We start from the raw sequence: 15,722 nt of genomic DNA, 5'->3' as shown, positions 1-15,722 counted from the left end.
ATTCTCTGGCTTCTTCCCGTAACTCATCCTGAATGCTACGCACCTTACCGTTGGACCAGCCTCCCATGCAGAATGTTATCAAACACCGTGTTAACGTCAATATAAGCAAAGACCCCCCACATTCACTTCATCAAGCTTCTTGATAATTTCTTCAAAAACTTCCATAATTTGATTAGATAGGGCCTGCTCGGTTGACTATCCCTTTCTATCTTTCATATCCCATTCCTTGTTATCCCTTCCAATAACTTAGCCAGGCCTGATGTCAGTTCCACTTCTTATTTCCCGAACCTTTCCAACACAAATGAAAACATTTAGCTCTCCTCTGGTCGGCTGGCACATCATCTGTAGCTATGACCATTTTATATGTCTCTGGTAGCACTCGCGCAGTTTCAATGCTGGCATCCCAAATGCTTCCAGGGAATATGTTGTCAGGAGCTGGAGATTTATCCATCCCAATTCAGACCAAGACAGCAGGGACCTGTTTTTTAAACAGGATACAATCCATAACTTGACTAACGTTTAATCATTTCTTTCCCCTCTATATCTATCTCCCAAGTACATGCAGACCCAAAGAAATCATTGAAGATCTCCGCCATTTCTTTTGGCTCCATGCATATATGAACAAGCAGATCTTCAGAAGATCATTTGTCCAGTTTATGAGGCAGTAAGGAAACAACGGGTTTTCTCAAATAATTATACTGCCACCAAATAGTTTGTTATTTTTTTTGAAAATATGCTCAATTACAGTAGTTGTTTATAATAATGATTTATGGAATGAAACCCTTAATGTATATGGAGCATTTACTGTCCCTGGGCCTGTTCTCAAAGGGATGATGGGACACACTAGGAGGGGGAAACTCATTGAAACGTAGTAAATACTGATGACTCCGTACAGTGTGTGGATAAAGATGTTTTCTTCAGGAGATGTGTGTTTGAACAGAGAACAAAACCTCACAGACCACTGATATGTATCTACAAATCTTCTCCTCCATCATTCTATCCAGTAGCAGGGTCAGAAGCTTCCTTGTAATATCAACTGTACTTTTACGTTATTCGAAGCTACAAAAATTTGTTAGCATTTTTAATTACTTAACTAAGCAAAGAAGGAAATTTCTTTCTGTAATATATATTGTGTAAATAACAGATAACCGAGTTTTGAAGCAGTATGGACGAGCGTCCAATTTACTGATATCACGTATCGGGTTAATAAGAACCAGCAGAAATGGACACACCTGGAGTCTGAGTCTTCCGTTATAAACTCTATATTTTAGTAACTACGTGAATAAAGTAAGATAAACTACGTGAATAAAGTCATATAAAACGAGAAAAAGTAAACAGGTTAGCAGAGTTTATGCACATATATAGGTGAGTAAATAAGTTTCCCCAGATCAGGTGATTGGGTGATACAGTCTCACGGTGGGATGGTAAGTAATCAGTTCAGTTCTGGTATTTGGTTTGAGTAGAGTTGGAGAGTTAGGGTGTTGGTTTATCTTGCAATGCCGATGTCGATCATCCACGTCGTCTTCTTGCTTCCGAAACTTATTTAAAAGTCACCAACTTGTGACCACAAAAAGGGGATGTCGTCTTCTTGGTGGAGTTATCAACCCCAGACCAGGGTTAAACACACCGATAGCTCAGCACCGGTCACCCCTTTGTCCACACTGTGAGCAAAAACCCACCCTTGTCGTGGGTACACAAAGCCCACCGGTGTTCCCCTTGCCTCTGGAGTCGTCTGTCTCCTGTGGTGTGTCTTGTGTGTCTCCGGTGTGTGTCTGATTAAAAAGTCAACTGAACTTGTATTTATCTCCAAGTGCTGAACACAAGCTGTCCATCACATAACTCCGCCTTTCAGTTTCCAAGGCAACTCACAGACTTTCTGTCTCCCTGCTGCTGAATTATCAAACAAGCTGTTCGCTCTCTTTCTTGTTTAAAGGAACAGTCCACTTTAGAATAATCCTTCAGATCTCGTCACAGTCTAAACAGAGCTACAAGGTCTGTGATATAATCGCATATTCTTAAGGAAGTTTTGTTGTCAGATTCTGAGCTGACGGCGAAAATTGTAAAATTTTGCAAAATTTCATGGACGTACATGTATGTGTAAGTCACGTGAGCACTCTCCCCGCTCCCATTTTACCGTCAGATCTGCCTTGTTTCCGAGGCTCCGCCCCCAGCTCTGTTGACATAAATTACAGTCCGGACTTCCCTTCAGTTCTGTATTGAAGCTGGTCGGTGGCGGCGGCGGGTCGTCTGTAGGATCCGGATTAGGAGACGACCATCAATCCAAGAGTCGGGAATCCGGGGGAGGCTTCACTGTCCGGGCGTGAAAACAAGTTCTCATCGGTGAGTACTGAGGCTGGTCCCCAGTGTGGACGTCTGATGTAAGGTAATGCACCCAGTTAACTTCCCCGATCTGGCGGCCTCCCTGCGCTTGCTGGACAGAACCTGCCGGGGTCGGTCTGTGTTGTGGGACCTTCACAACATACCGACTGAGATGAGCCGCCGCTCAGCCCCTCTTGTCCTGGTCCTGGGAGCGTGATGGGGTGGTGATACCGAGACTGCACTCATCCATTGAGGTTTATCCCGGGAACTTTACCTTCGTCACCTGGCCCCACATCGGTCAAACCTTCACCGGGATCGATAGCCTGTGTCTACAATTGTTTTACATCATTCCAGGGCGCGGGAAGTGACCTTTCCACCTGTTGTGTTCTTGCAGACAGAGAAGGTTAAACCGAGTAATCGCACCTTCGGGACACTGCTCCGTCTGTCTGAGTAGATCCATCTTTCACCCGTTCAGACAAGGCAGTGACATCCAGATCTCTCACGGCCTCTCGTTCTGGGTGGCCATCGTTGTGTTTGTTTTTGTTGAATCCATGCCACTGTTCCGACTTGCCGAAGGGCAGCCAATGATTCCGGTTTTATAACCTAAATAAATGCAACAAATAAGCCTTTTCCAGTTAGTTGGGCTTCTCAAACTTGTTCAGTGTACATCGAGTTAGACTGGAGATCAAGAGAGAATAGCGAGGGTTATGAGGATCTTTAATGCAGCCTTCTTTACTGATGCAATGGGAAGTGCAGTCACAGTCCAGGGAGGGGAGTCTAGTTTCTGTCATGTCCTCAGCGGTGCCCACAGTTTCCTGCAGTTCCTTGCAGTCAGGGGTAGAGCGGTAGACTTCTGAAGGCGTTATGTATCCGGATGGGATACTTTCTGTGGCGCTTTGATAAGGTTTGGGGAGGGGCAATGTGCCTCAGCCAAAGTTATTGTTGTTTGATCTAGGCTTGTCATTTTAGAATCTTTTTCTATCGTATAAGTCAGTCCCCGTGTATTGCTGAATGACCACCAGTGACTGTCCTTGATCCCTCAGCCACATGGTTCCATCTCGTCATTCACTCGCATCTTGTGCAACCTCTCACCAGCCCGTGTGTACCCACCTGAATGATGTACAGTATATCAGCAATGTTTCCTGCAACCTTTGTCTTCATTGTGAAGTATTATTTTACACATTTAATCTCAATGAGTTTTTCAGGAATCCTTTTTTTTTTGTTAGTTAAGATGTATTTTGAATGCAACACCCGGTAAGGTAAGAAGTATAAGCTAGGATCCTAGGGTATGGCAGGAAAGACTCTCGCATAGATAGACCACTCGTTGTTTGGCAGGAGACGAGGAGTGGGAATAAAGCGAGCCTTTACTGTTCGGCTGCCGGTGACTAGTGGTGTTCCACAGGGGTCTGTGATGGGACCGGTTATTTTTGCCTTATATGTCAATGATTTGGATGATGGAATTGATGGTTGTAGTAATGTTTGCAGAGGATACGAAGGGTGGTGGAGGGCAGATAGTTTTATGGAGAAGGATTTAGGACAGATTAGGAGGACGCGCAGATATGTGGCAAATGAAATATCGTGTCGGGAAGGGTATGGTCATTTACATTGTTGGAAGAAATGAACTGGTTCACTAGTTTTTAAATGGACAGAAAATGCAAACAACTGAGACACAAAGGAGATATTGCACAGGATTCCATAGAGGTTAATTTGCACATTGTATCAGTGGTGAGGAAGCAAATGCAATGTTAACATTCATTTCAAGAGGACTAGAATATAAAAACAAGAAAGTAATGTTGACATTTCATAAAGCACTGGTGAGGCCTCACTTGGAATATTGTGAACAGTTCTGCACCGGTTATCTTAGACTGAATGTGCTGAAACAGGTGATGGGTCAAAGGCGGTTCACGAAAATGATTCCCCGCTTCAGAGGCTTGTCAGAAAAAGAGCGTCTGATGACTCTGAGTCAATTAATCACTGGAATTCAGAAGACTGAGAGGTGCCCTAATTGAACATATCAAATAGTGAAAAGCCTTGATAGAGTGGATGTGGAAAGGGTGTTTCCTCTGGTGGAAGACCAGAGGTCACAGCTTCAGTAAAGAGGTGCGCCCCTTTAGAATGGTGATGAGCCGGAATCTCTTTAATCAGAGTGGGGAATCTGTGGATTTCCTTGCCGCAGGCAGCTGTGGGGGACGCTTGTATGTAGATTTAAGGTGGAGGTATGGGGGGTAAGGCAGAAAATTGGGGAAAGGCAGAAAACTGAGGCCGAAGAAAAATGTATCAGTCACGATAAAATGACGGAGCACGCTCGATGGTCCTAATGGCGTAATTCTGTTCCTATATCTATGGTCTTAAAAAGTAAAGGCAGCCATTACAGTTTTTAGTTTCACCATGACAAAATGGCTGCAGCATTAACATTTGTCATAATGAAGCTCACAGCATGTGATGTAGTTTTTTATTTCTTTTTTAGGTTATTTTAGGTTCATTAGCTTGAAAATGTTTCTTGATTTTGTAGCTTTTTTAAAACATTAGCTTGGAATGATTTGTGTTTTCAGGGAAATGGACTTACGTAGAATGCTCAGTAAAGATTTATTCCCCTACAGCGCAGAAACAGTCCTTTCAGCCCATCTAGTCCGTCACATTCTCTGCCTGGACTAATCCACCTGCACGCAAACCACAGCCTCAATACTTTGCTCAACGATGTACCTACGCAAACTTCTCTTAGACCCTGCAATTGAACCCGCATCTACCAGTTCCGCTGGGACCTGCTTCCACATTCGCCCCTCCCACTGAGTGAAATAGTTCCCGCTCTGATTCCCCTTAAATATTTCACTTGTCAACGTAAATTCATGACCTTACTAAAACTAAGGGGCAAATACCTACACGCATTCCATAGAACCAGAGAACATTACAGCACAGAAACAGGCCTTTTGGCCCTTCTTGGCTGTGTCGAACTATTTTTCTGCTTAGTCCCACTGACGTGTACCTGGGACATATCTCTCCAAACCCCTCTCATCCATATACCTGTCCAAGTGTTTCTTAAATGTCAAAAGTGAGCCCGCATTCACCACTTCATCTGGCAGTTCATTTCACATTCCCACCCCTCTCTGCGTGAAGAAGCCCCCTTAAAGTTTCCTTTAAACTTTTCCCACTTCACCCTTAACCTATAACCTCGTTTTTTTTTCCCCTGACCTCAATGGGAAAAGCTTGCTTGCATTCACTCTATCTATACCCATCATAATTTTATACACCTCTATCAAATCACGCCTCATTCTCCTACCTGCCAGGGAATAAAGTCCTAACCTGTTCAACCTTTCTCTATAACTCAGTTTCTCAAGTCCTGGCAACATCCTTGTAAACCCTCTCTGCACTCTTCCAACCTTATTAATATCCTTCCTGTAATTAGGTGACCAAAACTGCACACAATACTCTAAATTCGGTCTCACCAATGTCTTATACAACCTCACCATTACATTCCAACTCTTATACTCTACACTTTGATTTATAAAGGCCTATGTACCAAAAGCTCTCTTTGCAAACCTATCTAATTGAGACACCACTTTTTGGGAACTATGTATCTGTACTCCCAGATCCCTCTATTCTACTGCACTCCTCAGTGTCCTACTATTTACCTTGTATGTTCTACCTTGCTTTGACGTACCGAAGTGTAACACCTCACACCTCACATTTCATTTGCCATTTTCTGCCCATTCCTCCTTCAACCTATATTCAGCCTGTATCCCACCACCTCAATGATATATATCAACCATCTCGTTCAGACTCTGTCCAGCCTGTATCCCATCACCTCAATGATATATATCAACCATCCTGTTCAACCTCTGTCCAGTCTGTATCCACCACCTTGAGGATATATATATCGACCATCCTGTTCAAACTCTGCCCAACCTATATCCAATCTCTGAGTGCTGGATAACAACAATCATGTTCACCCTCTGTCCAGTCGTATCCCATCAACTCACTGATCTGCAATATTTATTCTAACATTTGTTTTCACTGTCAGTTACTTTCTTCTTCATTTTCCCTCACCGAGTCTTGCAAGAATTTCTTGTTTTGTTTTGTTTTGTTTTTCTCTAGAACCACCAGAAGGTTAATTGAATGCAGCTCGAAACAGGGCTAAATTAGCCATTACAACTTTTGTCTCACAGTTACAAATTGGCTGTATAGTTGATCATTGTCACAATGAAACTCACAGCTGTGATTGGAGTTTGTTATTTCCCTTTTCGTTTATTTTCAATTCCTCAACTTTTTAGTGATTTTTTTTTTTCATTTGTAGCTTCTCAAGACATTACTCTGAAATGATTTCATTCTTCTGGGAAATGGACTTGCATGGAACGCTCAAATTAGATTCATTGTCCTATAGCACAGAAGCATGCCTTTGAACCCATCTAGTCCGTGTCATTCCCTGATTAGCCCCATTCACCTGCATCTAGACTATTCTCTTCCATAACTCTTTCATCCAGGTACTGTACATATAAACAACTGCTTTTAAATGCTGCAATTCAACCTGCAGCTGCCACCTCTACTGGGAGATGGTTCAATACACTCCTCGGCTAATCGGAGGAGTGCATGATATTAAAAAGTGTAGGAACCCCAACTGGGATCTTCGCTGACTTTCCTATGCACCAGTTACTCAATTTCAAATCTGTTCATCCTACACCTGACATCATTTCCTTAAATACCTGCAACATGTGTGTAATTTCCTTTGGATTCTTACACGATTATTGAGACCTTTCCTTCAAGTAGCTGATGAGCAGTCCACACAATTCAGCAAAACTGGATTTACAGTGTATTCTACAACTTTAGCATTAGCATCCCAATTCTTCTGACCATGCCGTGATTTATTAAGGTTAATATTCCTGGAGCTCTCTTTACGACACCATCGAACTCTAGTGCAACATTGGAGGGATTCTGAATCTGTATTCCCATGTTAATTTACTTTGTCACACAGCGCAGACCTTTCCCATTCACTGTGTAAATGATGTCCTGGTTTCTCCTGTCAGATTGCAACAGCCCACCGTCGTCCGCTATAAATGCCCTCTTCTAGATTTAACCCAACTTCCCAGCTGGTCCAGGGCACCGAGCAACTTCGGTAGCGTTTCTCACTGTCTCCCATATCCCCATCTCGGTATAATCCACAGATTTGCTCGTCGAGTTTGGCGCATTTCATCTTTCATCTAAATCATTAATATCAATGCCAAGGAACCTGTCCCTTTCCCTGCAAAACCCCGCAGGTCACATGTCTCTATTCAGCCCAGATGGACAGTAATCTGCAAGCATTCTCTGGCTTCTTCCCGTGATTCATCCTGAATGCTACGCACCTTACCTTTTTGGACCAGCCTCCCATGCAGAATGTTAACAAACACCGTGTTAACGTCAATATTGGCAAAGACCCCCCACATTCACTTCCTCAATCTTCTTGATAATTTCCTCAAAAACGTCCATAATTAGATTAGATAGGGCCTGCCAGGTTGACTATCCCTTTCTATCGAAATGCTTCATATCCCATTCCTTGTGATCTCTTCCAATAACTTACCCAGGCCTGATGTCAGTTTCCCTTCTTACTTACTGAACCTTTCCAAAATAAGAAAGCAAATTTAGCTCTCCTCTCGTCGTTTATCATATCACCTGTACCTATGGCCATTTTATCTGTCTCTGCCTGCGTCTGCACAGTTTCAACACAGGTGTCCCAAATGCTCCAAGGGAACACGTTCTCAGGCCCTGGAGATCCATCCATCCAAATTCAACTCAAGACAGCAAGCACCTGCTCTGTGAACTGTATACAATCCATGACTTGATGATCGAGTCCTCATTTCTATCATCTCCATCTCTCTCCCAAGTACATGCAGACACAGAGAAATCATTGAAAATCTCCCCATGTCTTCTGACTCCGTGCATAGATGAGCTGGCTGATCTTCGGAAGATCATTTGACCCGTTAATGAGGCAGTAAGGAAACAACAGGTTTTCTCAAATAATTACACTGCCATCAAATATGTTGTTATTCATGGAAATGTGCTCATTACAGTCGTTTTTTTATAATAATGATTTCTGGAATGAAAAGCTTAATATAAGTGGAGCATTTACTGTCCCTGGGCCTGCTCTCAAAGGGATGGTGGGGGCACGCTGGGAGCTCAGAACACATTGAAACGCAGCAAATACTGATGAATGCATAGAGTGGACGGGTAAAGATGTTTTCATCACGAGAGGTGTCTTGGAACAGAGAACAAAACCTCTCAACCACTGAGTTGTATCTACAAACCTTCTCCTCCATCGTTCTGTTCAGCAGCAGGGCTTGAATCTTGCCTGTATTGTCAAACTTGCTTTCACATTATTCGAAGCTAGAAAAATTTGATAGATATTTTAATTGGTAATATAAGTAAAGAGGGAAACTTCATGAATATCACCATAATGTATTGTGTAATGTATTTTGTAAATAACAGATTACCATCGTTTGAAGCAGACTAATCGTATTTAACAATGGGTTAATTTTAGACCAGCTTCAGCATTGCTGAAAGTGCGGTGGAGAAGGAGCTAACAGCAGATTTACTGGATACTGGTATTTTAGTTTGAACATTACAACATTACTGAGTGTTCAGTTTTCATTGTGGTCATAAGGAAACTCAAAACATGTGTGGTCGAGAATGTTAGTTCCTTTTTCCTTTACATCTGGTGGGCCTCCTCCTCAGTCACCAGTGTAACAGTCCACCAGCAATTCAAGGAGCGTTGAAGATTTTATCGCACGGTATTCACCGTGAAGACACAGTGGGCTCAGGAGCCGGTGTGGATTCTAGGATGCTTTGAGCATTTACTGTATGGAATATATGATGCCTGTGTTGGAAGGAAGAGATGGGCAATGAATGTTGGGATTGCCTTTATGCAAATCTTTTCTAAGCTGTCACAAGCATCTTGCAACCAGTCAATATGTGTGCATCAGAAGGAAAGACACATCTGCTCTACTCTGTTTCCAGGACTATATTACCTGTTTAATATTTAAACAACTGGTTCCTGTTCCACTACAGGAATTGTGGTGGCTAACTAACCTGGTCTAGTTCACACTCAACAATAAAATAATCAACAAGTACGCTCGGTTTACCTACAGTGACCAGCTGAAATGTATCCGCGTCCATGGTGTGACCCAAGTCTAGGATTCAACCTCGATCTCCGTCCAGAGAAAGCTTCCTCTGGTTCCTATTCCGTCATGGTTTGGTTCATCGGTGCTAGTGTTTGAACTGGGAATAGATCAGACACGGCATCACATTACTGGCAGTAAAGAGTCCTGGGACATGGGTTATAGTACTGGGATGGGGAGTCCAGGAATATAGCATTTACAGTGCTTGGGGTTCGCCCGAGCTTATTGTTTCCACAGATGGGTCTGGCCGTTCCTCTTTCCGCAATGAAGTAAACGTTTCGGACAGATGGACATGGGCTGCGGGAAATTCTGTGTGAGACGTGGAGAAGATGTGTGATTCTGTCGGGGTTCACGCTTTTCCATAGATACTGCCTAATGTGCTGAGATCCTCCAGAATTTTGTGTGTGTTGCTTTGGATTTCCAGCATTTACAAGTTTTCTCGTGTTTAAGTGTGGCAATTACCGTAACAATTATTTGGGCTTTGATGAGATTGTGCCTGGACTATGGTGTAAAATCCCATTCCCCATACTAACACGGGTTATACAGACCTAGGAACAAACTGCCAGAGAAACTCAGTGGGTCGGGCAGCATCTGTGGTTGGAAATGGACCGTCAGCATTTCCGGCCGAGACCCTCCCTCTGGACTGAGAGTGGACGGGAAATAGTCAGAAAAAAGAGCTGAGGGGTGGGGATAAGGGAAGAGCTGGGGAGTGAGAGGTGGATCTATTTCAGGGGGGATGTGGGAAGGTTGGAATAGTGACAGGGATTGGGAGGACTTTATTTTGTTTTCCATGTACAGAGGTTGAGTGAAAATCGCTATTTCATTCAGTTAAAGGAAGATCAGTAGCCGTATAAAGATGTGAATTATCGGGATGGGATACTTTCTGCGGTGCATTGATAAGGTGTGTAGAGTAGAAAAGGGCACATACCAAAGTTCATATTGTTTGTTCTAGCTTTGTTATATTTGAATCTGTTATCTAGTAGTGTGCACTATGATTTCAGTATCTGTTTATTGCTTGAGGACCATCAGAGAAGGCACATTATTCTTTCTCCCACCTAGTCAATCTGCTCATTCCCTACCCATCTTGTTCAACTTCTGTCCAGACCGTATGCCACCATCTCAATGATATATATCAAACATCCTGTTCAACCTCTGTAAGTCTGTACCCCACCATCTCAATGATATATATCAACGATCTTGTTCAACCTCTGTCCAGTCTGTACCCCACCATCTCAATGATATATATCAACGATCTTGTTCAACCTCTGTCCAGCCTGTTTCCCATCACGTCTATGATATATATCAACCATCCTCTTCAACTTCTGTCCAGTCTGTACCCTACCATCTCAATGATATATATGAACCATCTTGTTCAACCGCTGTCCAGTCTGTATTTCATCACCTCAAAGATATATATCAACCATCTCGTTCAACCTCTGTCCAGTCTGTATCCCATCACCTCAATGATATATATGAACCATCTTGTTCAATCTCTGTCCAGCCTGTATCCCATCACCTCAATGATATATATCAACCATCTTGTTCAAGCTCTGTCCAGTCTGTATTTCATCACCTCAATGATAAATATCAACCATCTTGTTCAACTTCTGTCCAGCCTGTTTCTCACCACCTCACTGATATATATCAACTATCTTGTTCAATCTCTGTCCAGCCTGTATCCCACCATCTCAGTGATATATATCAACCATCTCGTTCAACCTCTGTCCAGTCTGTATCCCATCACCTCAATGATATATATCAACTATCTTGTTCAGCCACTTTTCAGACTGTATCCCATTGCCACAATGACATATTTCAGCAATCTTTCTTCTACACTTTGTCTTCATTGTGAAGTTTTGTTTTGCACCTTTTCCAGGATTGTTTATTTTTAATAACTAGGAATACCAATGGTTTAATTGAATGCAGCAAGTGGCAGGGAAAAAACAGCCATTTCAATTTTAGTTTCCCCGTTACAAAATGGCTGCAGTGTTAATCTTTGTCATAATGAAATTCATAGCAACTGATGTTGAGTTTGTTATTTCCTTTATCGGTTAAATTTGATGAGCCATTTCCTGCATTTCCAGGGTAACGGCCTGCCACAGCTGCAAGAAGAGATGCACATTTTATCGCTCTGTGTTCACCGCCTCTCAGCGTAGAGTCAGAGGCCTCAGGGGCAAATGTGTCAGTAATGATAGTGGGACGAAGGGATGCTGTGAGCATTGACTGTATGGAATGAGTTACACCAGGGTCTGAATGAACTCAGAACTAACAAACTGGTTGGGGTGGGGTGCATTTACATTTTAGCGTGTTGCTGATACTTTGCAATCAGTTACCATCTGTGTATTAAAATAACGAGGTGGAATAAAACTACAGTTGCAGGAAATTTAAAATAAGCGGACGGAAATACTGGAAACTCCCAGCGGATCGACAGCATCTTGGACAGTTCCATTTCAGATATTGGGTCTTCCACCATTACTCCTTTCAGAGATGCAGTCTGATGTACTGAGCATTTTATAAAGTAGCATTTTCTACTTCAGAATTTTACATTTTCTTCCTGTTACACTGATGGGAAACATGGCAGCCAGCTGTGCTGGGCAAGGTCCCACACAGCAATGACATTGTGATCAGAGACAAGATGAAGTGTATCCGCATCGTCTCACAATCTATAGACCGGGGAACCAGCCTGAGCACCGGCCCCGGCTGAGGGTCATTAGGTTCCATTTCCGCCTTAGTCTGTGAATCAGAAAAGGCAGGAACACAACGGAAAATCACCGGCACAAAGCATCTTTGTATGGGTGATAATATTGGGCCGGTGACTCTACAGCCGGATTGGAATTTCCTCAGTCTGCAGTGAAGCTGAAGTCCAATGTGAAATGTGCAATGTGAAGTTGGACATTGCTTATAAGGATATTGCTGTCTGCACCACCCAGTGGGACGTCATGTCTGTCAAGTATTCTGGAGATTTTTGAAGAGCTAACTATGAGGATAGATGAAATAGGGCAGTGATGTTGTTCATCTGAACTTTGGTAAAGTCTGTAACAGGATCCTACATGGCAGCTGATCGGGAAGGTTCGGTCACGTGGGATTCACGGGGAGCTGGCAAGGTGGATTCTCACCGGGTTCAATGACAGGGTCATGACTGAAGATGGATTTAGTGAATGGGGGCACAAGTGGGACGTGCATATCAGCGTCCATACCCTCGTTAATACGTTATTCATGCTATTGATTTGTATATGAAATATTAATATACTCTGTCTTGTTAAATAATACCAGCTGCTTTGTTTTATTCATGTTAAAGATGTTTTGCCAACTTGTTGTTTTGTATGTATGGCAAGTCTACATTGTAATTAACAAGGTGCGATGTAACAATCTGGTAATAGCCAGTAAATGTTCAAAGAAATCTTGACATGACACAGTCAGCAAGTTTGATGCTAAATTCGGGACTCTGGTTGATATTGCAACAGGTTAGAATGAATTTCAGAGACATCTTGGATAGTTATGGAAATGGTCTGAGAAATGGCGAATGGTTTTCAACTTGAACAAGTGAGAGCTGGGTCATTTGGACAGTCAGTCCAGGGTGGGACAGCTGTAGTGAATGGAGGGCAGACCGTGTTTTGGAACAGAATGAGAAACAAATAAAAATCATAAAGACGAAACACAGACTGCAAGGCACATAAAGAAGATACCTGACTCCTACACGCAGGCTCAGCTCTGATACAGGGCCTTCCAACTGAAATATTAAAATACTCTTTGTCTTGTTGAATAATTCCAGATTTTCTGTTTTTTTATGTTAAAGGTGTTTTGCCAACTTGTTGTTTTGTATATTTGACAAGTCTACATTGTGGTTAACAAGGTACGATGTAACAATCTGGTAATAGCCAGTAAATGTTCAAAGAAATCTTGACCGTGTTCTAGGTGATAATAATGATCTTAAAATCATGCCGGAGAAAATGTCGTGGTTATGTAAAAGATGTCACGATGCTATGGGTGAGATTGCATTGTTCAGAATGTGAGAGTGTTTTACATAAACTCCAACCATGTATTGCCATAGGTGTCAATGCCAGGGGATGTTAAAGCGAAATGAGACGGCGAGAATCAGATGTGACTGAAAAATCTGTATAATTCAGTGATGAGAGGAGTAGCTGTCTCATTGGTCAGCAGAAATGGTTCTACCCACACTGCTGTAACTGTTGTCCATAGCGCCACCAGTGGTTGGAGGGTTAAAACAGTAGGCGCTGTCTGCTCAGCCTGACTTCAGCATCACTCCCGGTCCAGGACAAAAGATTGGTTCCTAAAAGGGAATTGTCTGCAATATAGCGAGTAGATATCTTGGAAAGTCCCGGCACGCTGTACAATCCATGGAGAGCAAGGAAATGGATGGGCGCACATGGACAAGAGGCCATGAATTGAAAATTAAGGGGCAAAAGTTTAAGGGTAACACCAGGGGGAATTTCTTTACTGCGAGAGTGGTAGCTGTGTGGAACGAGCTACCAGTAGAAGTGGTAGAGGCAGGTTCGGTATTGTTAGTTAAAGTAAAATTGGATAGGTATATGGACAGGAAAGGAATGGACGGTTAGGGGCTGAGTGCAGGCCAGGGGGATTCGGTGAGTGTAAGGGTCGGCACGGACTAAAAGGGCCGAGGAGGCCTGTTTCCTTGCTGAAATTTTATATGTTATATGGATCATGTCGTTTCAAGGATTCAGTGGACAGGCCCAAGATCTTTGGAAGTGTTTGCCTCAGTTTAAAAACGAAACAGTGTTCTCCTTTAAACCACAATTAATGTTTGACCCTTCTGTTAAATTTTGTTTTGTTACAGAGCGGCAAAAGCTGATCACACCTATCCGCAAAATGGCTCAAGGAGTGGGCAAGGGAGGAATTCCAGTGACGTCAGCATCGGGAAAGGACACAGGTATGTTGGTGAATTATTTTAATTTATAAATATTGCCCAGACTTTGTGTCTCTGGGTTTAATTCAGTATTAGCAATTCACAAAATAATTGTGAAAGGACTGAGCCGAAAGATGAAAAAGAGAGAGAGAGAGAATTAACATCTCGGGGGAACACAGTCACACGTACAAGGGGTATATTTACTGTCTGCTCCACTCGCAGGTTGTGATTAAAGTAGCGAGTTACTCCAGAAGACATTCTGCAGATGCTGAAAGTTTTGGGGAACACACAATAAGGCACACAAAATATTGGCAGAATTCAGCAGGTCAGGCAGCAACCATGGAGGGGGATAAGCGTTTGCTGTTTTGGATCAGGACCACAAAGAATAGAAAGTAATGTGACAATATCTAGAATTTTTGTCCCCTCATGTCCAGTCCGATGAAGTGCCTTGGCCTGAAACACTGATTGTTTATTCTCCTCCATAGATGCTGCTTGACCTGCTGAGTACCTCCAGCATTTGGTGAGAAATCCCAGAGATTTGCTGAGGAAGGAGTTGACCGGACAGGCAGACAGTAACCCAGAGCAAAGCGGTGGTGATGGGCAGCAGGAAGAGAGTGATGCTGATGGGTCACTGTATTCTCAGCAATAAGCAGAGTCCTTTCCAAACAGAGAGGTATATTCGCAGAGGCATGAAAGAGAAGCCTTCAACAGATGGACCTATACCCATTCCCAAACCAAACCCACCCCCAGCCCAAGCCCGTTCCTTCCAACCCACAAAAATATTCCGGACTGTATTTGGTGATCTTTAGGTTCCAGAGGGAAGGTTGCTGCCCAATATGGGTCAATAATTTATTTATTTTTCCCCATTGTGCTTCACAGTGATCACCGAGCTCCTGGCAAGCTGGGACGATTCCCAGCTGCTGAAGTTGACGGACTTCTACCGGGACAGGCTGGAGCAGGCGATTGAAGGAGGGGTGCACGGAGTGAGCCTGGCGTTAACAGCCAAGAATCAGATCAGTGGAGAGGAACATTGGGTGAGTGGGAGGGAGAATGGGTTTGAATTTTCACACATCACAGGACTGATGGGTGTTGGGACCCTCACTCATCGGATAATAAATTAGATAAAAGCACAACTGTGATATAAATACGGTACCTGCAATCACAAAAATATGAATCTGAATAGAAAGGGGTGAAAAGAGCCAGCGGACTGGTGGGTGGCTGCTCAATGTTCAGAGTGAGTTGAGCAGGTAACGGTTCTGTGGGCTTTTAGTATTAAATGGAAATATGACAGGAAGTTTCAGTTTGGGTAGACCGTGCAGCGTGACGGCAGGATGTCAGTGAGATCCGGGCATCATCTGTGGGTGCACAGGAGC

General features: G+C 43.1%; 1 protein-coding gene across 3 annotated transcripts in view; it reads left to right on the top strand.

Moving 5' to 3' along the window:
- The first annotated feature begins 2,225 nt into the window (after positions 1 to 2,225).
- LOC132388390 (NACHT, LRR and PYD domains-containing protein 3-like) overlaps positions 2,226 to 15,722 on the top strand; it is a 51,447-nt gene continuing 37,950 nt past the window's right edge. For all 3 annotated transcript variants that reach the window (XM_059960739.1, XM_059960740.1, XM_059960737.1), the window contains exons 1-3: positions 2,226 to 2,340; positions 14,281 to 14,373; positions 15,229 to 15,383. In XM_059960739.1, coding sequence (XP_059816722.1) covers positions 14,313 to 14,373; positions 15,229 to 15,383 — 216 coding nt within the window. In that variant the 5' untranslated portion in view covers positions 2,226 to 2,340; positions 14,281 to 14,312. The remainder of the gene's footprint in view (positions 2,341 to 14,280; positions 14,374 to 15,228; positions 15,384 to 15,722) is intronic.

The sequence above is a fragment of the Hypanus sabinus genome, unplaced genomic scaffold (assembly GCF_030144855.1).
Source record: "Hypanus sabinus isolate sHypSab1 unplaced genomic scaffold, sHypSab1.hap1 scaffold_315, whole genome shotgun sequence".
Lineage (NCBI taxonomy): Eukaryota > Metazoa > Chordata > Chondrichthyes > Myliobatiformes > Dasyatidae > Hypanus > Hypanus sabinus.
The sequence above is the reverse complement of the archived record's forward strand: the minus strand, read 5'-3'. Positions and strand labels throughout refer to the sequence as shown.